This window comes from Vicia villosa, linkage group LG5, assembly GCF_029867415.1.
Source record: "Vicia villosa cultivar HV-30 ecotype Madison, WI linkage group LG5, Vvil1.0, whole genome shotgun sequence".
Lineage (NCBI taxonomy): Eukaryota > Viridiplantae > Streptophyta > Magnoliopsida > Fabales > Fabaceae > Vicia > Vicia villosa.
The window spans coordinates 111,370,045-111,395,735 of NC_081184.1; the positions used below are offsets into that span (position 1 = coordinate 111,370,045).

Here is a 25,691-nt window from a genome sequence, read left to right on the forward strand (position 1 = left end):
TGTTGTTGGACCAAGCATCTTGGAAATAGATTTGGGTTCTCAAAGCTATGCTCAAATCCTTTGAAGTCGTTTCGGGATTAGGTGTTAATTACAACAAATGCAGACTGACTGGCATTAATTTAGTTGATCGATTTTTTGAAGCTGCTACTTGTTTTTTATCTTGCAGGATTGAGAAAAGTTCTTTTAACTTTCTCTGTATCCCGATTAGTTGCAATTTGGGTCTGTGTGCTACTTGGACCCCTCTTGTTCGGAAGCTGAAAGCGAAGCTGGGCAATTGGAAAAATAGATTTTTAAGTCTTGGTGGAAGAATAACATTGCTTAAATCTGTTTTATCTAGCATATCTATTTTTCAGCTGTCGTTTCATCATGCTCCTAAGAAGGTGTGTCAGAATATTCAGAGGATCTAATCGAGTTTTTTATGGGGAGAAAAGGATGGAAAGAGAAAGATCCATTGGGTCGGTTAGGATAGGATTTGTCAATCATTAGAGAACGATGGCTTAGGAGTGAAGAAGGTGGACGTTTTCAACACATATCTATTGTTGAAGTGGGTGTAGAGAATTTGAAGGGTGAGAGAGCTTTGTGGATGAATGTGCTGTAAGCGAAGTACGGTAACGTTTAGAGCGTCGTCACTTCTGGTACATCAGGAAGAATTTCTCGCCTTAATTGGGCTTGGTGGAATGATATTCTTAAGCTCGAGCAATCGTTAACAGTTCTAGTGACGGAAGGCAATGTCGCGTATGTGCTTGGGAATGGAAATACCATTCTGTTTTAGGAATCAGTGTGGCTGAAAGGTTTAACTTTAAGGGAAGTTTTTCACAATCTTTATGTCAGTAGCTTGAAGAAAAGGATGAAGGTGGGAGAAATGGGTGTATGGGACGGTTGTACTTGGGTGTGGGGTGATTTCGGCGTCGAAGACAAGATGCTGGACGGTTCTGCTGTCATACTGCAGCAGTAATTTCATGATCTTATCGCGATTGTTTCGCCGGATAAAGATCGTGTGGACAAGTTGATTTGGAGACTCGATTTGAATGTGGGTTATACTACGAAAGCGGGGTATGATATGCTGGCTGGTAGTGTGATTTCCGAGGAAACAAACGTAGGAAAAGCGAAAACTTTTAGAGCAATGTGGTCAACCGATGTGCCGTATAGTGTTAGAGCTTTTATTTGGAGATGATTCCTTAACATAGTTTCAACTAAATATCAGTTATATAACCGCAATATCTCTTTACTCAATTCCAATTTCAATTGTGTCTTTTGTTCAGAGGCTCTTGAATCTTTAAATCACCTCTTTTTATGCTGTCCAATTTCTGTTTTGGTTTGGAAAAATACGGCCTCTTAGATTGGTTTGGTTCCATATTTTGATCCTTGTGTTTGGAAGAATTTTAATTTGTGGGAAGATTGTGTTAGGAAATCTAGCATAAGTCGTAGAAATGAGGGAATTATTTGGGCGGCGGTGGTTTGGGGTATTTGGAAGTTGAGAAACGACATTATTTTCAACGGAGGGAAGTGTAACATCGATGATCTTTTTTGAAACATTAAGATGATGGCTTGGAAATGGTCGTTCATCAGAAAAATTGTGTTCACCAAGTGTAATTTCTATGATTTTAGTAGAAATTCTTTGTTTTACTTTAAATAGATACCACTTGGTTTGTAATTTTTTCGACTTTGAGCTTTTGTGCTTCTTTTTTGTAAGCGGGTTCGAATACCCCTAATATTCATTTTAATGAATTCCTTACTTATAAAAAAAATCATTCTTTGTTTGCCAAAGGTACTTCATCTTCAATCACAACCATTAGATCAAGGTGACAAGTTGAACCATTAGATTTGATCAAATAAAGTTTATTAGACAATTAGGAAGTAGTTAGATTTTGTGTAAGGTGGTATACCATAAATAGTATAGAGACCATTGAATTTGTAAGTATATAAAGTCTATGTACTTGTAATAAACCTTTTTGAAAAAATTAATGCAAGAAGGGTTATGTTTTTGGTCCCTATAAATATTACAAATTTTATTTTTAGTCCCTAGTAAAAAACGACAAATTTTAGTCCCTATAAAAATTTTATGCATGTAGTTTTAGTCCCTGCTATTTTTTAAAATTTTGAAAACTGTTTAGTTACTTTTAAAATTTTAAATTTTTGCATAATTTTTTTTATACGTGTTTAAAATATCTCTTTACCAAATTATAGAATTTTTTATAATGAGAAGAATTAAATATAGATTTTTTAAATTTCAAAAGATAATGATAAAACTAATGTAAATATCGACTTAGAAATCAAATTTTGAGTTTCTTTTTTTCGATGAACTTTTTATAACGTTCTAAACATGTCTGTAAAATAATCATTCAAAAATACATATCGGTTTAACAATAAGGACTAAAACTACGTGCATAATAATTTTATGAGAATCAAAATATTTCATTTTTTTAATAGAGACTAAAAATAAAATTAGAGATATTTATAGGAATCGAAAATATACTTGACCCAAACAAAAAATAATTAATATTTCAAATCTTTCCACGGTCGCACTCATGGTGGAACAGATCAAAGATTCGTGAATTTCATGGTTGTTTTAAACAAGGGGGCTAAAAGTTTACGGGAAATATGAAAATATTACAGAGTAATTTATATACACTAAGTTACATGCATTTTAAGTTACAAATACAAATAAGAGTACCATATTGACAAGTAATTGGCGTAGAAACTGTATTAATAAAGACAAATTTCTTTGTCATCCGAAATAAGGCTGTTTGGAAGAAAGAACCAAAGATAATTAATTGATCACAATTTAAGACATTAGAAAACTCAGGCAATTTGGAATTAATTTGACTTTATAAACAGTTTTCACATTCAGATTTTCAATCGTGCTTGCTATTTCCTCTCTATATTCAGAACTAAGCCTCCTCTGACGCGTTTCAACATTACATTGCCACTATCACCTACTCTCTTCATTGACTGTGTTCATGTCCTACATTAACTCATATAGTTGAAAACCATAATACATTAAATTTTAAAATACAAAATGATGGTATGAACAAAACGTATAGGACGTACATCATCCTTGAAAGTTGAAACAATAATATAATTTAAAAACAATAAGCCAGCCTGTTATAATGCATTTGATATATTTAGAAATCTTATAATTTACGCTTGGCCAAACACTATATAAGGAGTTCTAAGACATACTTATACAATCACAGTAACTAGCAAACATTCTTTCAAAGAATTGAGTACAGAAATACACAAAGTTAGAGAATATGGGAACCTCAATTGGGTTGAGGCATTGGCCTCAACTCATCTATGCAATTGCATTTTGCTTAATCGCAAGCAATGTAGCTGCTAATGATGATGATAAGCCTTACTATCAAAGCCACCAAAACAATTATTATCCAACACCACCAAATCATGGACAACAGCCCCCATATTACTACAAGTCTCCACCTCCACCATCTCCTTATGTCGACAAATTCTCTCCGTATTACTACAAATCTCCACCTCCTCCTTCTCCATCACCACCACCACCTTATGTCTATAAATCTCCTTCACCTCCATCACCCTCTCCTCCCCCACTATACGTTTACAATTCACCGCCACCTCCGTCCCCTTCACCTCCACCTCCATATATCTACAAGTCACCGCCTCCTCCATCTCCTTCACCTCCCCCACCATATGTCTATAAGAGCCCACCACCACCTTCTCCATCACCACCGCCTCCATATATCTACAAGTCACCTCCTCCACCATCTCCTTCACCACCTCCACCATATATTTATAGGTCTCCACCCCCACCATCACCTTCACCCCCTCCACCATATATTTATAAGTCTCCACCCCCACCATCACCTTCTCCCCCTCCACCATATATCTACAAGTCTCCTCCTCCACCATCCCCCTCCCCTCCCCCACCATATGTTTATAACTCGCCACCACCTCCATCACCTTCTCCTCCTCCTCCATATGTTTACAAGTCACCACCTCCACCTTCCCCATCTCCACCACCTCCATATGTTTATAAGTCCCCACCCCCACCATCACCTTCACCCCCTCCCCCATATGTATACAAGTCTCCACCTCCACCATCTCCATCCCCACCACCTCCATATGTTTATAAGTCTCCTCCTCCACCATCTCCTTCACCACCACCACCACCATATGTCTATCAATCTCCACCCCCTCCATCACCTTCACCACCACCACCATATGTCTATCAATCTCCACCCCCTCCATCACCTTCACCACCACCTCCATATGTATATAAGTCTCCTCCTCCACCATCTCCTTCACCACCACCACCATATGTCTATCAATCTCCACCCCCTCCATCACCTTCACCACCACCTCCATATGTATATAAGTCTCCTCCTCCACCATCTCCTTCACCACCACCTCCATATATCTACAAATCTCCACCTCCACCATCCCCTTCACCCCCACCTCCATATGTTTACAAATCTCCACCCCCGCCATCTCCTTCACCTCCTCCACCCTATGTCTATAAGTCACCACCACCTCCTTCACCTTCACCACCTCCTCCATACTACTACAAATCTCCACCTCCACCTTCTCCATCACCTCCTCCACCATATGTCTACAAGTCACCACCACCTCCTTCACCTTCACCGCCGCCTGTTTATATTTACAAGTCTCCACCTCCACCATCTCCATCACCTCCTCCATATCATCCTTACCTCTATAACTCACCCCCACCTCCCATCTATTAAGCTTCTTGCTAAAGCCGTATGAAACTTTTCAATGAATTATGTTAAACATTGTTGTTGTTAATTTGTATTAAGCTTTTATTTTTCAATAAAACAATCTGCATTGGATTAAGAACCAAATTTTTGTTCTAGTTTAATTGTGTATGTATGGTGCCAGTTCATAAGTCTATATTATATATTTCCTTTAGTTGTCTTGGTGATTTTATATAGTTTAATTTACTTATAACTTCGTATCACCAACATCAACACAGAAAATTACATACTGTTAAATTCTTTTTGTCACCGAAACAATTTGATTATTTAATCACATGAATACTTGTTACCATTTTTATGCATAAGATGAATATATACTGACTCTAAATAAATAAAAATATACCAAAAACAAATCAATAGACCTCCAGTAGAATAATAATATGATTAGTGCAACTTTCATGCAATCTATCAAACCTACATACAACAACTGTTTTGATTGTATCAAATAATAAAACAATGAATTTAGTATAGTCTCCATAGAGATTATGTTCTTAACAACTACACAATTTAAACCGAATGATGGCTGAAAAAGTGGGTAACATATCAGTTTACATTGATTAAAAGTAATAGACATCCTTTTAGCATATGCATTAAATACAATGTCCAAATGTGATAAATACAATATGTAATTTATTAAATGAATGAACACAAAGTGAACAGTGTGCGTGTGTGTAATCTAGCGGTGAAACGCTTGGGTCTTGAATCATCCATTTGATTAACTCAACTCAATACATCTCTAGATTGTTTATGACAGGCTCACATTGAAACCTAAAGCCTAAACCAGATTATCTTCATTTTAACACTTCTGTTAACATAAATAAAGTTTTAGCATTGCAATCATTCAATTAAGACAAGTCTATTTAAAAATTCGGGTAAAAGGGAAATTATCAAGAAGAAAGTTAGCTCAAAGGAAATCAAATGAAAACGTAACATGGAAAATAAATTGAGATACATAAAAGAAGAAACTTACTCCGTTGAGCAACATCCATCTCCGTCGCGGCCTAGCAGATTTTGGCAGTCATGTCTGCAAAAAACCAAACTTCTATCGGCCTTCAACAGCGAGATTGAGCTGACGCGTTCATGCGCCTACTTTGCATTTTAGAAAGCTAGGTGCGCTATTAGGTTGAATTAATATCAATTAGAAATGAAAATAAATCGTGAAAGGGAACTACGGATAGAAGACTTTTTTTTCTTCTTAATCCACGTTATAGATTTTTTTTTTTACTATGTTAATGATTGGATAGGTGGAATCAAATGAAATTAAAAAAATTGCAAAATTACTTTTTTCCATCCTGAAATGAAATATAGCGTAAACTAACAGAATGCGAACAATTTCTCTATCCATCACAAAAAATTGGATAGTGTACTGTCCATCAATTACACTGCAATATTTAATTTTATTTTATTTTATTAATTAATAAATAATATATTTTTTAGTTGTTTTCAAAGTATTTTACATTAAGGGTAACTTTATCCAACTTTTTCTGTTGGGTAGATAAGAAGTCACATTCATTCTATCATTTTCCATCATTTTGTACCTTTTAATATGAACAGAATGATAAAAAAAACTTTTACCGTCATGAAATAATGGAACGTCATTTTTATTTTGTTTCGTTCAATTCCACTTCATTCCATTATGCTAGATTTATTTTACTGTATTCAATTATAGCCTTGAAGAACCAAGTTGTGTGTGCAACATCAAATTTGAACATTAGGTGCGGTGATGGAGGGACTGAACCTACAAGGTTAGCACTCCAACACTCAATTTCAACACTTAAGTCAGTATGTGAAGGAAAAAAGTGAATGATATTTAAATTTAAAAATTGTGTGTTTGAGAATGGTGCGTTTTCCATTTATATGAGGAGAAGTTGTAACCACCAGTTATCTTTAAGACGTGAAATATAGAGATTCGTTAGATGTAACTTGACCCTGGATTTTCTATGTTTTCCCCTAGGGTAGTATACCTAAGATACAAGCAATTTAGACTAATCATTTCTTCCCCTAGGTCGGAACTGTTGGCTCTTCCGGTCGATCAATAACAATTGCCCCCAAGCCCTTGTCTCTGCTTGCAATGCATAAGTTTTTATCATATTTGCTCCTCCATACCGACTGCATATTGGTTGAAATGGAAAACCTAGAAGTGACGTTGGTGTCCTTGGGAATTTGCGCCTTAAATGCGCCCCATGTTACAAACGTCTTTTCGTAGGTTCCATCATAATGCTATTTGGAAACTGAAACACTCAAGTATTTTTGTAAGGTGGTCTGAAGCGTTGGTCGTGCTTATTGCTTTTTGGTAAATCTTGATGCGCTTTCTATACAATTCAATTTTGGAGTTTATTTTTTTGTAACTGAAGAAAGCCATGTCTACCAAGATTCGAAAGAAGATGTTTCCACTTCTTAGGCTGACCATGTCGCTTCGTCGATGATTTTTATCTTTGTTAGAGAGGTAGTATAGACAATTCCTTTCTGACTGTAGGTCCCTCTGCTGATTGGAGTGTACTGACCCCTCATGAGGGCAAGAGAATTTGTAGCGAGTATGATGAATGCACCATTCATTTCTATTAATGTGTCTTCTCGATCCTCAGTATTTGATTTCCCTTCAACGACTTTGAAATAAAAGTATTGAATCACTTGATGGTTGTCCCTGAAGGGAAATTGTGATAAAATACGCAGCGGAGAATAAAATTTCCCTTTAGTTGATCCTTACGAATGATGCATGATCAGTGATAGAAGTATTACCTCTTGTGACGATTAACATCTTTGATGCAGAACCAGAGGAATGATCTTAAGTGTTAAATGAAGAATAACTCCTCTACTCAGTCCACACGAATAGAGTGTCTTCAATCTCAGTACTAACTGGTAAGGATGAAGATTTTATGTGTGTTTGTGTTAGAGAGAGAAAGAGAGAGAAACTAAGGATAGGATTTTAGAAATGGAATTTCAACAAGTGTGTAAGCTTCTGAACATGGGTTCTATTTATAAAATCCCTTGTGTCGGATGCAAGCTAAAAAGTCCACTTAAGTGTACTATACCTTATGGTGTATTGTATCTCACTTAAACTCATTGTACCTTACCGTATTCTGTATTCCACTTAAGTGCAATGTACTTGATGGTGTCCTATTATTCATTTAAGTGCACTGTATCTTACGGTATTATGTAATTATCTTAAGTACATTGTACCTTATGATGTTTCTTATTACACTTGTTTATTCAATCTCTCATTGGTTTTTCCTTAGGTATGTTACCTTGTAGGATCCCGTGACGTTGACAATTATATTAAATCACATATTTGTTATCTTTTCATACTCAATGTAAGAAATAGCATGAAGGATAGAAAAACACTTAGAAAGGGGGGGGTTTGAATAAGTGTAGCTTTAAAAACTTGACAGATAAAAATAAATTGCACAGTTATTTTTATCCTGGTTCGTTGTTAACTAAACTACTCCAGTCCACCCCCGCAGAGATGATTTACCTCAACTGAGGATTTAATCCACTAATCGCACGGATTACAATGGTTTTCCACTTAGTCAGCAACTAAGTCTTCCAGAGTCTACTGATCACACACTGATCACTCCAGGAACAACTGCTTAGATACCCTCTAAGACTTTTCTAGAGTATACTGATCCACACGATCACTCTAGTTACAACTTGCTTAGTTCACTCCTAAGACTTCCTAGAGTATTCTGATCCACACGATCACTCTAGTTCCTTACAACTTAATGTAATCAATCTAAGAGTATTACAAATGCTTCTTAAAAGCGATAATCACAACTGTGATATTTCTCTTAATCGTTTAAGCTTAATCTCACTAATATATTACAACAGCAATGTAGTGAGCTTTGATGAAGATGAAGATTCTGAGTTTAGATTTGAACAGAGTTTCAGCAAGTTGATATTCACAGAATAGATGTAGAATTCGTTAACCTTGCTTCTCATCAGAACTTCATATTTATAGGCGTTGGAGAAGATGACCGTTGAATGCATTTAATGCTTTGCGTGTTCCGTACAGCATCGCATTTAATGTTATACGCTTTTGTCAACTACCTCGAGCCTTGTTCACGCTGTGTCTACTGACGTAGCCTTTAGTAGCTTTTAACGTTCCTTTTGTCAGTCAGCGTAGCTTGCCACTTGTACTATCTTCTGATCTGATGTTTGTGAATACAACGTTTGAATATCATCAGAGTCAAACAGCTTGGTGCATAGCATCTTCTGATCTTCTGACCTTGAAGTGCTTCTGAGCGTGATACCATCAGAACTTCAGTGCTTCTGTTCTCTTGTTCTTCTGATGCTTCCATAGACCCATGTTCTGATTCTGCTTCGACCATCTTCTGATGTCTTGCCAGACCATGTTCTGATGTTGCATGCTGAACCCTTTGAGACAAAGCTTCTGAGCGCTGAATTATGCGTACTCTTTATATATATTTCCTGAAAGGGAAATTGCATTGGATTAGAGTACCATATTATCTTAAGCAAAATTCATATTATTGTTATCATCAAAACTAAGATAATTGATCAGAACAAATCTTGTTCTAACAATCTCCCCCTTTTTGATGATGACAAAAACATATATAAATGATATGAATTTGCGATCAGAAAGAATAGACGGCAAAAGACAAATTACACAGCTATAGCATAAGCATATGAATATGTCTCCCCCTGAGATTAACAATCTCCCCCTGAGATAAATAATCTCCCCCTGAAATAAATACTCGAAGAACTTTAATAAAAGACTTCCCTGATTATTTCGGTAGAGACGATCATATAAGCTTCTTGTCTTCAGAGAATTCATAGCTTCTGACTTCTGCTTCCATTGGACAGCTTCAGAACTAGAATTTCCTTAGATCCCTAGAACACTCTCAGCTTCTGATTCCTGCTTCCATCTAGAACAGCTTCAGAACTTGAATTTCTTTGATCTTCTGAACATTCACAGCTTCTGATTTCTGCTTCCATTCAGGACAGCTTCAGAACTTGAATTTCTTTGATCTTCTGAACATTCACAGCTTCTGATTTCTGCTTCCATTCAGGACAGCTTCAGAACTTGAGTTTTCTGGATCTTTAGAACATTCGCAGCTTCTGATTTCTGCTTCCCTCGGATAGCTTCAGAGCTTTGAATTTCTACCAACATCACTTCATGCTAGATTTGTATCAGAACATTGTTGAATGTACCCGAGCATCATCTGAGCATCTCTACATCCTGAAATGTTACAGAACAAAAACTAAACGATAAAAGTCAGCATGAACGAGTCAGAACATAAAATGTATATTCTAACACATTATATGTATCAGAGCTATAACATTATATGTATCAGAGCCATATAGGCTAAAATAATGTATCAGAGCAAATAGAATTTTGTCAGATCAGAAAATAGACAAATATAGATTAAATTCTATTATCAGTGCTTCTGATTCATTCTTCTTTCTTGCTTCTGATTTCTGAAGCTTGACAGCACTCGGCTTGCTTCAGTTTCCATGGTTTTGCTTCTTGTGTTTGCTTTGAAGATTTTCTTCACTTCTTTATACCTGCAAAACACTTAAACCATATAGAACTTTGCAGTTCTTGTTAGTAAATGTGTGGGAGCTTTACCCAGCAACTGATAGATTTAATCAAATCATTTATCATTTATCTTCTCCCCCTTTTTGTCATAACATCAAAAAGAATATTTCAAAAGATTCAGATGATTAAAACGACAAATAAAATCACTGGAATGTAAAAGCAAGGAAATTTTTCATTGATAAAAAAAATTACAAGAAAGGAATGCAGGAAAACAGATGCAACAAGAAGAGGAAACTACAAAGACCAAAAGACTAAGATCCTAGCCTACGCAAAATCCGCGCCAGAACATCATGAATCCCGTCAGTGCTTGTAGCTTGCCTAGTCATGAAGGAACGAAACTCAGCATTGGCTGCTTCTTGCGCGTCCAAACGAGAAGCCAGCATAGCTTGATTCTGATGAAGAGTTTCCAAGTTCTCCATCAGAGTTGAGGTTTCACCAGAAGAAGAAGCACCAGTATTTCTGCCAAGAGGGACAGCAATCTCAGCAGGGTGATCTACTGGGAGATCTTCAGCTTGTGCATCTTCCATTTCCTCATCTGAGTCTGACTCAGAAGTAGCCTTAGCATATTCTGGTTCAGGCAGCTCAGAAGTTCCATCTTCCAATGCTTGAAGAATAGCTGCTAGGTTTGTTGGAGGAGTAGGACCAGCAACTTCAGCACGATAAACCACTACTGGAAAGACCATGTGAGGTGCTTTTTCAGAAGGGTTCATTCTGAACCAGTTGAACAGCCACTGAAAATCTCCAGTCAGCACAGGAAACCATGGTCTCCACACCACGATGTCTCTGCAGAGATTTTCTTCTTCCAACTCATCTGCTGGTATCTTCCTTTCAAGAACACTTCTGTTCCTGAAGAGATGGTGATGGCTACTCTCACCAACTTCCAACCGGAGACCACGAACACCAGGAGCTTCAGACATAATCCTTCTCTGAGTGTCTGTAGCCTTATCCAGAAAATCCTGACGAAAGGTATTCCAAAGGTTGTTTGTAGCATACTCATCCAGATGATTAAGGTGAGCAGCACCTAGAATCTCCAACCAGCCATTTACATCAGCATGTAAAAGCTCCAGATATGTTTGAGTGGTAGGAGTTGGAGGGTTGACAGTGAACCTTGAGTCGGGAAGAACAACACTATAGGGATTAGGTGTTCTGGTGGGAAAAGGGTATGAGAGAGATGAAGAAATATCTGATGGAAGGGTTGAAGGAGAGGAGATATCAGATGGTGAAGAAGGTGGTTCCGAGAGGATGAATGAGGAGGAAGAGGTGGTGGAGGTCTTTGAAGAGGGAGGTGATTGAGGGGAACCGTCAAGGGGTTGATACACTTTGAGAGGGTCATAGGAGATCCTTACTCTTTTAGGTTTGGTTTCTGGTTCAGCAGTTGCCTTTCGCTTTTGTTTCCTATCATTGTCTTGATTCCCAGAGCTTGACGATGGATTCATGATGAATTTTGCAGATATTGGAAACTGCTAGGGTTTATGATATGAAAAGAGAGAGAGACGAAAAAGAAACCGAATGCAGAGAGAGAGAAATATGAGAGGGAAAAGAAACGATTGAAGAGTATAAAAAGAAAACTGAAAGGGAGTAAATGATGAAAAGCATTTAATGTTACGTGACATGAGGAGAGATAATAATGACAAAAGACGTGATTTGCACAGTTACCTAAGTAGACGTCCCCTCAACTGCACGCACGCTTGTCCAGGAATAGTGAACACGTGTTTACCATCTGGATAGCCAGTTACAGCTGTTTTGCTTTTATAGATATTCTGAATCAACTTAGACACTGAAACGTTAGTAATAACTGAATCACAATTTCTAATTGATTTCTATCAGAACTTCTTAAAAAAAAATTTCATTTCAAAAGATACTCATACGTAAGAATTTCTCATCTTCTCATTCTGAGCTTGTTTCTGAAGACCCATTTTGTACCAATTATATTGAATCCATCTGGTCTAGGAACAAGATCCCAAACATCATTCCTTGTAAACTGATTCAGTTCTTCTTGCATAGCAATTATCCAGTCTGGATCTTCTAGAGCATGATCAACCGAAGTTGGCTCGATCAAAGATACAAGACCTAATTGACAGTCTGCATTGTTCTTAAGGAATGCTCTTGTTCTGATTGGATCATCCTTCTTTCCAAGAATGACATCTTCTGAATGACCAGAGATGAGTCTGGATGATCTTCTGACAGATGGTTCTTCAGAAATACTTAGATTTTCCAGAGAAGCTGATACTTGATCTTCAGATTCTTTTCTTCTGAGAAGCTCTGCTTCTGATGCGTTGCTTCTTGGCTCAACAACTTCTGATATATCAATATCACAATCTGCAAAATTATCAAACTGCTTTGGTTTTTCAGAACCAAGCTTATCATCAAACCTGATATTGATTGATTCTTCTACAATCAATGTTTCAGTATTGTATACTCTGTAGCCTTTTGAGCGTTCAGAATATCCAAGAAGAAAACATTTTTGTGCTTTGGAATCAAACTTACCAAGATGATCTTTAGTGTTCAGAATAAAGCATACACATCCAAAAGGATGGAAATATGAAATGTTGGGCTTTCTATTCTTCCACAATTCATAAGGAGTCTTATTTAGAATAGGTCTGATAGAGATTCTATTCTGAATATAGCATGCAGTGTTTATTGCTTCTGCCCAGAAATGCTTAGCCATATTGGTTTCATTGATCATGGTTCTGGCCATTTCTTGCAGAGTCCTATTCTTTCGTTCTACAACCCCATTTTGCTGTGGAGTTCTAGGACAAGAGAAATCATGGGCAATACCATTTTCTTTGAAGCATTCTTCAAAGGATCTGTTCTCAAATTCACCACCATGATCACTTCTAACCTTTATGATTTTACACTCTTTTTCAGATTGAATCTGAATGCAGAAATCAAAGAACACTGAATGAGTCTCATCCTTGTGTTTCAAGAATTTTACCCATGTCCAGCGGCTATAATCATCTACGATGACTAATCCATATTTCTTCCCTCTGACAGATGCTGTTTTGACTGGGCCAAACAGATCAATGTGCAAGAGTTCTAATGGCCTTGAGGTAGAAACAACATTCTTGGACTTGAATGCAGGTTTGGAGAACTTGCCCTTTTGACATGCTTCACAAAGAGCATCTGATTTGAATTTCAGATTAGGGAGTCCTCTGACCAGATCCAGTTTGTTAATCTGAGAAATCTTTCTCAAACTAGCATGACCTAATCTTCTGTGCCAGACCCACTGCTCTTCAGAAACAGACATAAGACAAGTCACCTTCTGACTCATAAGATCTTGCAGATCTGTCTTATAAATGTTGTTCTTCCTCTTGCCTGTAAATAGGATTGAGTCATCCTTCTGATTTACAGCCTTGCAAGACTCTTGATTAAAGATTATATCATAACCATTGTCACTCAATTGACTGATAGATAAGAGGTTATGTGTTAATCCTTCTACAAGAAGTACATTAGAAATGGAAGGAGAGTTACCAGACTTTATAGTTCCAGAGCCAATTATCTTGCCCTTCTGATCTCCTCCGAACTTGACTTCTCCTCCAGACTTAAACACCAGGTCTTGGAACATAGACCTTCTTCCTGTCATGTGTCGCGAGCATCCAGAGTCCAGGTACCATGACATGTTGTGCTTTGTCCTTTTTGCAGTCAAGGATATCTGCAATAGGAATAATCTTATCCTTAGGTACCCACATTTTCTTGGGTCCTTTCTTGTTAGATTTTCTCAAGTTCTGATTGAACTTGGGTTTAACATTGTAAGCAATAGGAGGAACAGCATGATAATTCTTAATGTGAGTTTCATGATATTTCCTAGGTTGTGTCACATGCTTTTTGGTGTGTGTTATGTGAAAACTTTGAGCATGTGAAGTGTGCCTAATATCATGGGAGTGGCCATACTTGAACTGATCATACAATGGCTTGTATGTGAATTTCATTTCATCAACAGGTTCAAGTTTGTATGGGGTTTCACCCTCAAAACCAATGCCAACTCTTTTGTTTCCAGACACAGCATATATCATAGAAGCTAGCTGACTTCTGCCAATACTTCTAGATAAGAACTTCCTGAAACTTAAATCATATTCTTTCAGAATATGGTTTAGACTAGGAGTGGATTTTTCTGAATCAGAAGAAGATCCAACATTATTGGATAATTTTAAAAGTTTTTCTTTTAATTCAGAATTCTCCAACTCAAGCTTCTTTGTTTCAAATTCAAATAGCTTTTTCAGCTTTTTGTATTTGAGACTAATCTGAGACTTGAGTTCCAGAAGTTCAGTTAGACCGGAAACTAACTCATCTCTAGTAAGTTCAGAAAATACCTCTTCAGAATCTGATTCTGATGTAGATTCTGATCCGTCATCTTCTGTCGCCATCAGCGCACAGTTGGCCTGCTCATCTTCAGAGTCTGAATCATCTTCTGACTCATCCCAGGTTGCCATAAGCCCTTTCTTCTTATGAAACTTCTTCTTGGGATTTTCCTTCTGAAGATTTAGACATTCATTCTTGAAGTGTCCAGGCTCATTGCATTCATAGCACATGACCTTCTTCTTGTCAAATCTCCTGTCATCAGAAGATTCTCCACGTTCAAATTTCTTTGAACTTCTGAAGCCTCTGAACTTCCTTTGCTTGGTCTTCCAGAGTTGATTTAGCCTTCTGGAGATCAAAGACAGTTCATCTTCTTCTTCAGATTCTGATTCTTCAGGATCTTCTTCTCTAGCCTGAAAAGCGTTAGTGCATTTCTTGATATTGGATTTTAATGCAATAGACTTACCTTTCTTTTGAGGCTCATTTGCGTCCAGCTCTATTTCATGACTTCTCAAGGCACTGATAAGCTCTTCCAGAGAAACTTCATTCAGATTCTTTGCAATCTTGAATGCAGTCACCATAGGACCCCATCTTCTGGGTAAGCTTCTGATGATCTTCTTTACGTGATCAGCCTTGGTGTATCCCTTGTCAAGAACTCTCAATCCAGCAGTAAGAGTTTGAAATCTTGAAAACATCTTTTCAATGTCTTCATCATCCTCCATCTTGAAGGCTTCATACTTCTGGATTAAAGCTAGAGCTTTAGTCTCCTTGACTTGAGCATTTCCTTCATGAGTCATTTTCAAGGACTCATATATGTCATAGGCTGTTTCCCTGTTAGATATCTTCTCATACTCAGCATGAGAGATAGCATTCAGCAAAACAGTTCGGCATTTATGATGATTCCTGAAAAGCTTCTTCTGATCATCATTCATTTCTTGCCTTGACAGCTTTACGCCACTGGCATTTACTGGATGTTTGTAATCATCCATCAGAAGATCCCATAGATCACCATCTAGACCAAGAAAGTAACTTTCCAGTTTATCTTTCCAGTATTCAAAGTTTTCACCATCAAATACCGGCGGTCTAGTATAACCATTGTTACCGTTGTATTGCTCAGCAGAGCCAGATGTAGATGCAGGTGTAGGTGTAGACTTTTCACTTTCATCAACCATCTTTTACTGAAGCGTTTTTCTCTTCCTGAATCTTTTCTAAACACGGTTAAGTGCTTGCACCTTAGAACCGGCGCTCTGATGCCAATTGAAGGACAGAAAAACACTTAGAAAGGGGGGGGGGGGGGTTTGAATAAGTGTAGCTTTAAAAACTTGACAGATAAAAATAAATTGCACAGTTATTTTTATCCTGGTTCGTTGTTAACTAAACTACTCCAGTCCACCCCCGCAGAGATGATTTACCTCAACTGAGGATTTAATCCACTAATCGCACGGATTACAATGGTTTTCCACTTAGTCAGCAACTAAGTCTTCCAGAGTCTACTGATCACACACTGATCACTCCAGGAACAACTGCTTAGATACCCTCTAAGACTTTTCTAGAGTATACTGATCCACACGATCACTCTAGTTACAACTTGCTTAGTTCACTCCTAAGACTTCCTAGAGTATTCTGATCCACACGATCACTCTAGTTCCTTACAACTTAATGTAATCAATCTAAGAGTATTACAAATGCTTCTTAAAAGCGATAATCACAACTGTGATATTTCTCTTAATCGTTTAAGCTTAATCTCACTAATATATTACAACAGCAATGTAGTGAGCTTTGATGAAGATGAAGATTCTGAGTTTAGATTTGAACAGAGTTTCAGCAAGTTGATATTCACAGAATAGATGTAGAATTCGTTAACCTTGCTTCTCATCAGAACTTCATATTTATAGGCGTTGGAGAAGATGACCGTTGAATGCATTTAATGCTTTGCGTGTTCCGTACAGCATCGCATTTAATGTTATACGCTTTTGTCAACTACCTCGAGCCTTGTTCACGCTGTGTCTACTGACGTAGCCTTTAGTAGCTTTTAACGTTCCTTTTGTCAGTCAGCGTAGCTTGCCACTTGTACTATCTTCTGATCTGATGTTTGTGAATACAACGTTTTAATATCATCAGAGTCAAACAGCTTGGTGCATAGCATCTTCTGATCTTCTGACCTTGAAGTGCTTCTGAGCGTGATACCATCAGAACTTCAGTGCTTCTGTTCTCTTGTTCTTCTGATGCTTCCATAGACCCATGTTCTGATTCTGCTTCGACCATCTTCTGATGTCTTGCCAGACCATGTTCTGATGTTGCATGCTGAACCCTTTGAGACAAAGCTTTTGAGCGCTGAATTATGTGTACTCTTTATATATATTTCCTGAAAGGGAAATTGCATTGGATTAGAGTACCATATTATCTTAAGCAAAATTCATATTATTGTTATCATCAAAACTAAGATAATTGATCAGAACAAATCTTGTTCTAACATAGCATTCAACAGAATGGTTCTGGACATATGAAGATTTTATTGTCCTTTTATGTTGATCATTCATCACACTTCTTTTCATTTTAACGCCATTTGCATTCAAGGGATGTGTGTAACCATCTGTTACCATGTCCCACAAATCAACACCAAAACTAAGGAAGAAACTTTCGATTCTATCCTTTCAATAGTCAAACCTATCACCATCACGAGGTTTAGCAAAGTAGTGATCTTTATCATTATTTGTAGTAGGTGGGGGAACTTTTGCCATTGTGTTTTAAGAACTGAATCTTTTTCTGACATAGTTACGTGTTTGATATAACAATCAATACCTGAACAGAAGCTCTGATGCCAATTGAAGGTGCCAAGAAACACAAGAAATGGGGGTTTGAATTGGATTTCAAGATTAAAAATGTTTCACTCACCGAAACACAAACAACACAAAAACAACAATGATAAAAGAATACAAGTATTTTTAGTTGGGTTCCCATTTAACTAGGTTAGTCCAGCCCACCCGTAAGGTGATTTTGCCTTCTCAATAAAGACTTAATCCACTAATCAATACTTTGATTACAAACTGTATAACACACAACCAATACTTCTCAAGGATTATGACTATAACCTAGTCCCTCAAGAAAATTAACCAAAGTTTAAGAATACAAGATTGTGTTTACAAGATACTTTTAAGAAAGTTAATACACATAGTTTAACACAAACAAGATTTTATAACAAAGAATGAAAAAGAGTATAAAGCTTTACAAACAATGGATTACTTCTTTGTGTAGTTTCTCAGTTTTTCTTTCTCAATATTTTCTCACTACATGTTCTTTTTTCCTTTTTATTCGTTATTCTTCCATGCTTCAAAGACCTCTTTATATAGATGAAGAATATCTCTGCTAGAGGGTGAAGTTGGAATATCCTTAATATTACAATGTGCATGAAGTCGCTTGATTGTATAGTAGTAGAGTGGCGCTTGCAGCAATAATGGGTGTGAGGTGATGGTGCAATAGTACTGTCCTTTTTCCTCATATTGTGGGTAGAGGAAAGGATATTTGCTATTGTACTATTGTACTATTTTCTCAATCTTTTCCTTCAGTCTTTAACTTCTAGTCAGAGGCCTCTTATATAAGTTGATGAAGCTTAAGTAGAGTTCCGAGTCTATCTTTAGAACTGGATGAGAATGGGACTTCAGAGTCTTGAGACTTCTCACACTTGAATTATCAAAGTCATTACAGAAGAGTACTTTCAGATGCATTGAATTGACACTTCAGGAGCTTGAATTTCTTTAACACACACCTTTGTACTAGTTTTTTAGTTCATAATGTGTTTGATGTATGGAGTTCAGAGTTTGTTTATTCATAGACCAAAACTTCACTAGTCCAGAGTCCAGAACTTGCTAGTCAAGAGTCTACTTATCAGAATTTGCTCACTTAACAAATTATTAGAGTATAAAATTGTTCTCCATACATTGTATGTGTTTTTGTTATCAAAACGCAAGGATATTTCCAGAACCAAACTTGTTCCGACATGTATAGCACGACCTTACGTTAAAATTCACGTCTTCGCATTACATTAACTCCCCGCACTACGTTAACTCATCGCAGTACATTAATTCACGCTTTCACGTTAACTCAATTCGCGTCTTTACATTTTATCTTTACATACGTTACCTCACTTCGTACATTGTGTTACTTTTTTTTTGCCATTTTTATATTTCTTCAAGCATATCTTCCACATCAAGATTAATAATCAAAATTTTCATCAACCTTCGTCAAATTTCAAAACTATTTCACAATTAAATCACTTGTCAAAAAACCAAACTCGAATCAAACACTTGCTCAACATGAAGTCGTTTTTTCAAACTTAATCAAATGCGATTCAATAATAATTTTTCTAACAAATCAGATGAAAAAGGGTTGATTGGGCGATGTCTCTTCCTTCACCGAGTATTTCGATACTAGTTGTAGAACTTAATGTTCGAAACTCGTCCTCCATACTAAAATACGATAATTAATCGAATTTAGTCCATTCTTTCATGGATGAAAAAAATTAATTGGGTGTAGGCCTTTTTATCCCGAGTATTTGGATACTAGCTATAGAACTTACAATTTGAATACCCGTCTTTTGTTAAAGAACTATGATTTAATTTGCCTTACTTTTGTTTTACAATAATTTTAGATGAATAAAGATTAATTGAGCATAGGCCTTTTTCTTACCCGAGTATTTGGATACTAGATGTAGAGCTTATTATTTGAATACTCGTCTTTCACCTAAAATCAATCTCAACCCATCAAATCATCTTTTACCGCCTTCGCACGACCGCAAACCTTTTTACAAGCAGTGTTTCTACCGCGAAACAAACAAAAGTTTAAGCTTTTCACGCACGAGCATACAAGCAACGTTTAACCGCTAGAAGCGACCTAAACATTATTCACTAAAATCAACCAACTCACAGTTCTTTTCTACTAAGAACTACGTAGTTTTTAGTTTCTCATCACACCTGAGGATACGTAGGAGCGAGATCCAACGTCTCGTCAAACACCATAATAAAAAATTATTTTTATTTCTTTATTTTATTTTAAGAATAACGAATAATAACCAGAAGAAAAGAAATATATTATGCTAACACTCTATTTAAAAAACTAACTAAACAGTTATCATTGAGTACAACAGATGTGAGGGATTCTAATACCTTTTCCTTGCATAGCCGACTCTCGAACTCGAATTTGGTTGTGATGACCAATTTTCGTTTGTTAAGGGTTTTATCGATATTTTCCCTTTCCTTTTGGAATAAAAAAATTCAGTGGAGACTTTGTTGTATTTCGATCGCTCGTTACGCACGGGGTATTTTTTTTGCGCCACGACACCATGTTATAGTTTTTGACATACTGATCATTTCGACTGAGGTGGTGAGTTCGACTCCCCTATCAGGTGTTTGGGACTTAGTATATAATTGATTCCAAGAGATTACCTAGAGACACATGAAGTCTGGTTTGGAGAAGTCTCAGAAACAGATCCACAATATTAGGATCACTCTCTCTCTTGAAAACATGTTCAGAATCCCAAAAAGGTTTATAGTGATTTGGCACATTCGATAGGAACAATTAGAAGACCTGAAAATGTTTTTCGACATAAGCAGTCAGGAGATTTAAATGAAATTGCTAACATGAGTAGCAATTTGCAGCAGTTAAAAACTGAAGACACATGTAAGCAAAGCAGCGAATAGAGGTCCTCGTAACAGTATACATGTTGAACACTAGAGATTTGACTGTTATCGATGGTTGTTAATGTATTTAGTATATAAGTTGATTTCATTCATGTAGTCAAGGTTTGCAAATTTTATTAGTATTCCCTATAGAACTCGAGTATCCAAGTCACCGAGAGAAAATAGTTTGTAAGGAAAAACATATATAAATCTACTTCCCTTTTCTAATCCTTAATCAAAGAATTTAGTTTACTTTTATGTGTTATTTATTTACTTTGTTTCTTTAAGCAATTCTGCATTGTTTTAATTGGAATTTCTATCAAATTTCTCCACATTCAAATATCAAATACTCAAGCACAAACATATTTCATCAAATTGATTTGCACAAATTGTCTATAGAATTTCTTTTGAGTTTAATCCCTTAAGTGAACTAAAATTTGTGATTTGATTTACTAAAAACACCAGTAAACAGTAGGGGTGTAAGCGGATCAGAAAAAACCAATTAAACTGACAATCCAAACCAAACCAAACTGAAAAAAAATGATTGTTTTTGGTTTGGTTCCAAAATCGAACCAAACCAATAAAAATCGAGGTGGTTTGGTTCAATTCTCAGTTTTAGTTAATAGGAACCGATGAACCGAATCAATGGCTATAATTACGCTAAAAATATTTTATTCCACTCATAATTAAGCCTAATTTTGTATTTGTCCCACCATTCTCCATCTTTATTTCGTTTCCTTCCTTTCAGTAAATCATGTAGTTAGAACCAAACTCCAAACATAGACAATAAAAACTATAAGTCACATAAACTTGCTCTCATCGAACTGCTGCCATTCACCATTGTTTCTCTCTACCTTCGTTCTGATATGTTGTGGTCGCCTTGTTCATGTTCAAGTTCTTTGTTAGTTTTCATCTTATTTTTTTTATCTTTTTTATTTCTTTTTCTTCAACGAAATTTATTTTAGTCTTGTTACACGATATTTTTTATGTGTGTTTGAGGTGTTAAATATGTTACTTTATATGTATTGAAACTTTTTATTTTTATTATTGTATTTTATTTGTTAAGTTTTCAAATCATTTTCCAACCTTCCGATGACAATTGTCAACTTTTAAATTTGATAATAAACTTATTTAATGATAAAATGCAAATCATATCACTATTTCGTATGGATTAAGAACAAATTGTAAGTTGTTTGAAAAAATAAAACATGAAATAAATTATATTAGATATGTTATTTTAAAAAATTATAGCATAAAATACACCGAAAAACGTGATAGTGGAAAATATACGGATAAATATAATGTTTGAAAAAAAATATTGTAAATCATATTGATCAATTGAACCAAACTAAACCGAAGCAAATTGGTTAGTTTGGTCCAGTTTCATTTTTGAAAAATACTAAAAGCCGAACCAAATCAGACCGATGGAGATATCATTGGTTCGAACATTTTTTTGACCATAAACCGGTCTAAACCGAACCAATTACACCTTTAGCCTTTGTTTGGATTGATGAAATCGGATGGAGCGGAGCGGAATGAGATGTAATAAAATGATATTCTATTGTTTTGATAATTTAAAAATAGATGGAACTGAGCAGAATGAAGTGGTATGGATTATATTCTATTCCATCACTTACCACTATGTTCATTCCCCTTCGATTTGGACAAAATGAACAACTTATCTTGTTCCATCCTAAAATTTCCAAACAATGAAATGAAATTTTCATTCCGCTCCACTTCATTCCGCTCCATCTCACTATGCTCCGCTCCGTTTATTTCATGATATTCAAACATAGCCTTAGTAAATAGTAAATAAAAAAAATTTGTTGGTGTTGAGATTCAAAGTCTATAAGCCTTAACATACGGTTATTAATATGAACCGTAATAAAATATCTTTTAATAAAAAATAAATAAAAATACAGGCACTAAAATAAAAAATATTATTTAGGTTGACTAAATAGTCGATATAGCGGTTGACTAAATAGTCGATATAGTAACAGGTTATGTGTGTATGTGTGGTTTTGTACACTACAAGAAAATCTACAACTAGCTACGACAAAAAAGATAGTTAATTTGAAGCAAATCTCTATCAGACATAGTTAGTTGGAGATTAAAGACTGATTAGCTACCATATATGTCGTAGCTTGGATTGAGTGGCTAATTATCTTGACTGAAATTTTCTAGCAAAATTCAAACTAATTTTTTATAATTCATAGCTAAATCACAACTAAAATGTAGCAAATTACAAGTCTTGTATTTATGTTTCCAAACTATTCAGCTATTATATTACCACAAAAATATCATAGCAAATCTCAAGCTAAATTAGGTTAAATTAGATTTTTAATTTTCTAATCAAAATCTAATTAGGCTGTAAATTATAAAAAAATATTCGTCTCAAACGATTTTTGATGATAGTGTAATTGTCGATAATTAAGCATTAATTTAAATAAAAAATTAAAATTATTCATATTTTTGATTAAGCATTCATTAAAACTTATACTTAATTATTAGAATGAGAACACGCCTTAAAAGCAATTTCATATTTATATATCTTCATTGACTATCCATTCTGATGCGTCAAAAGCATCTACAATTAAAGTTATATTCAACCCACACCATGCACTTTTACATTTAAGCTTAGAGCACAATGCAAGCAACTATGAACATTTGTAACAGAAAAACACATCTTGAGTTGAGTTCTTCGAGAGCCATTTTTCCAAATCAGCACATAACCTGGCACGGAGAAACATCAAGTAAGAAGTTGAAAGCAGCAAACTTGTCAATTAAGCTAATCCTATGAGCATAATATGTATTCACATAAAGAGTAGACATACTTTCAACTATGATTTTAAGTTGCATTGATTTTAAAATATATCAAGGACCAAAATTAGAACTAATGACTGCTTACTAAATACCAATCATTCTATGCATAATATTCACCAGTCCCAATCAGCCCTTGCTTTTGTATTTACTTCCGACTATTCTTGACAACTGAGAAATAAAATTTTAATTTTAGACATTAAGCAAGGGAAGCTTATAAAAAAACAAGACAGAAAAACCCATCAGAAGGGTAAGACTACAATATATGATATGCTATAATATCCAATGTAGTTATATCAGAACTTCTAAAAGCATCACATCAAAGCTTTTATGCAATTTAATTTTCTATACTACAGACTAGTGTGCATAGTACCTTGTGGCCATATCTAAATTGATAATCCCATAATTTGGGTTTGATACTGTATTTGTTTAATCAACATGTATTTTCTTAAGTTTTATGATTTTCTTATGAAAGGTTCTATATAATTGAAACTGACTGCATATACACTACTCTATTACTGCGACTACTATACAACATGCTTCAATAGCGTGCTTTCAGGATGAGAAGTATTTTAACCATGAACATAGGAGAAAATATGTAAATATATTCACATTTTCGCACTTTATATTTTGATTTCATATTACAATTTATACTCGTACCTAAGTACGCCTATAGTCACAAATTTATTGACCTGTTCTAATTCTAGTGATAATACCAATATATATAAAATCAAGTTTGACAAATTGGTTATTCCTATTTCTATTCTTATTCTTCACACTTTCATCTACTTACTTTTATAATCTGGCTATTCCTATTCTTCACACTCTTTCATATGTTTTTCAGTTTCACATCCAGTATTAGTGGAAACCACAAGTTTCCGGTTTCGAAAAATAGGAAAATCTTAGCAACTGGATTTGATTTCACTCCATTTATCAACCGTCACAATCACCATCGTCATCATCGGCATCACCATCAGAATCACCACCACCGGACTCACACCGAGATCGATCCACGGTATGGTGTTGATAAACGCTTAGTTCCAACAGGTCCAAATCCGTTGCACCATTAATGAGGTTCATATACTTTTTTATTTTATTTTATTCTTCATTATGAGATAATGTAATAAATTTGTGTAGTGAAAATTTGCTATATATACATGTGTGATTTCTCATTTTATAAACAGACCAATTTTGTTACAATTTATAGATAAACTAATAAAGCAACCACTATATCTTTCTAGGAGTAAAAAAATACCTGATTTTGATGACAGTATCCAATAACATCAGTAGAATAGCATTCAGTTTGATCACTTGGTAAATCCTTACTGACGTAACCACTTGGTTGTTCTCCATACTGCCTTCTATCTAATCCAGAATAATCCAAACTCTCGTCACCATACAATTGATCAGATTTGTGGCCATACCCATGGCTTGAAGAGGGAACTTAGTCACCAGAACCAAACATGGGTTAATCTGAGACACCCAAAGAATACCCTCCACAAGTATCAAAAGCTGACGAAGCAGCTCCCTTGGTACTCAAGGAAGGAACCTGTACATTAAGAAAAAAAATACATTCAACTCTGCACATGAAGCACGGCAAATAAATATAATCACAAAGCTATAATACCAGAAACAGAACTAGCTAATTAAAGGAACAAAAAGTGATGCATCAATAGATTGTCAAAGTAAGGATACTAACTAGAACAAAGTCCCACATAAGATAATATATGGTTTGATCATATGTTAATAAGTGAGGGTAATCCTCATCTTTACAAGCCGAATCCTCACCATTAAAATATGGTTTTGTAAGATTGTATTAGACCCATCTACAATTCTTAAGGCTACCAAATAATAAATATTTTCCCATTCATAAGAAAGAAATTTAGACTGAAGCAACAAGCTCCATGAACAAAATATATAGGTAGTAGCGTCCATAAAACTTAGACTTACTACTCGAATTATGGATAAATTGTAATGTGCAACATAAAATAAACTTATGAGAGGCTGACAAGCAGTTTTGTGGAGGCACAGCCAAAATATGAAGACAAGTTGGTAGCGTGTGACTTTCATGTACCTAATGAAGCAAAACAAGATTGTGGTGAGATTCGCTTTCCACTGATTAGACATCAGGTGACAACCAAGTAGGCAGAGGTGAACCTGGAGGTGCTCTTTGGTTGAAAATCCAACAGTCACCTGATAGTGGCTGGAAAATTGACCTACAGTTGCCCAAAAAGTATATTAACAATGATCAGAGAGAAAATACAACCAAGACTTACCATGATAGGGTATAGGGTACTTCCACTTGTTAAAGTGAATTTCATACACAAATACTCCTTAATCCTTTAGTATCAGTTTGATTCCCTATCTAACCAGGTTCCTATCACAGGTGCTGCCAATAGTACCAACACTAAGCCGAAGACGTCATTAGAGAATCCAAACGGATATTTACCACATTAATATGACGAAGTTCTAAATGCCCCATTCTAGCGGCAGAGTGTAGAAGACAGTCATACCATTGTATCGGGCTATTTTTGCAAGATTCAAATCTCATTCCAAAAGGATATTTTTAAAATCAATCACATTTCAGATCAAATATAT

At 35.7% G+C, this 25,691-nt stretch overlaps 1 protein-coding gene across 1 annotated transcript; it reads left to right on the forward strand.

The window, feature by feature from the left end:
- The first annotated feature begins 3,179 nt into the window (after window positions 1-3,179).
- Window positions 3,180-4,940, forward strand: LOC131602006 (extensin-2-like). Its single transcript, XM_058873949.1, has one exon. It carries the CDS (start codon window positions 3,255-3,257, stop codon window positions 4,716-4,718), a length of 1,464 nt encoding a protein of 487 aa, XP_058729932.1. The 5' UTR covers window positions 3,180-3,254; the 3' UTR covers window positions 4,719-4,940.
- The last annotated feature ends 20,751 nt before the right edge of the window (window positions 4,941-25,691 follow it).

Coding starts and splice junctions, on each gene's coding strand:
- LOC131602006 (XM_058873949.1), top strand. CDS start 3,255: ATGGGAACCTCAATTGGGTTGAGGCATTGGCCTCAACTCATCTATGCA.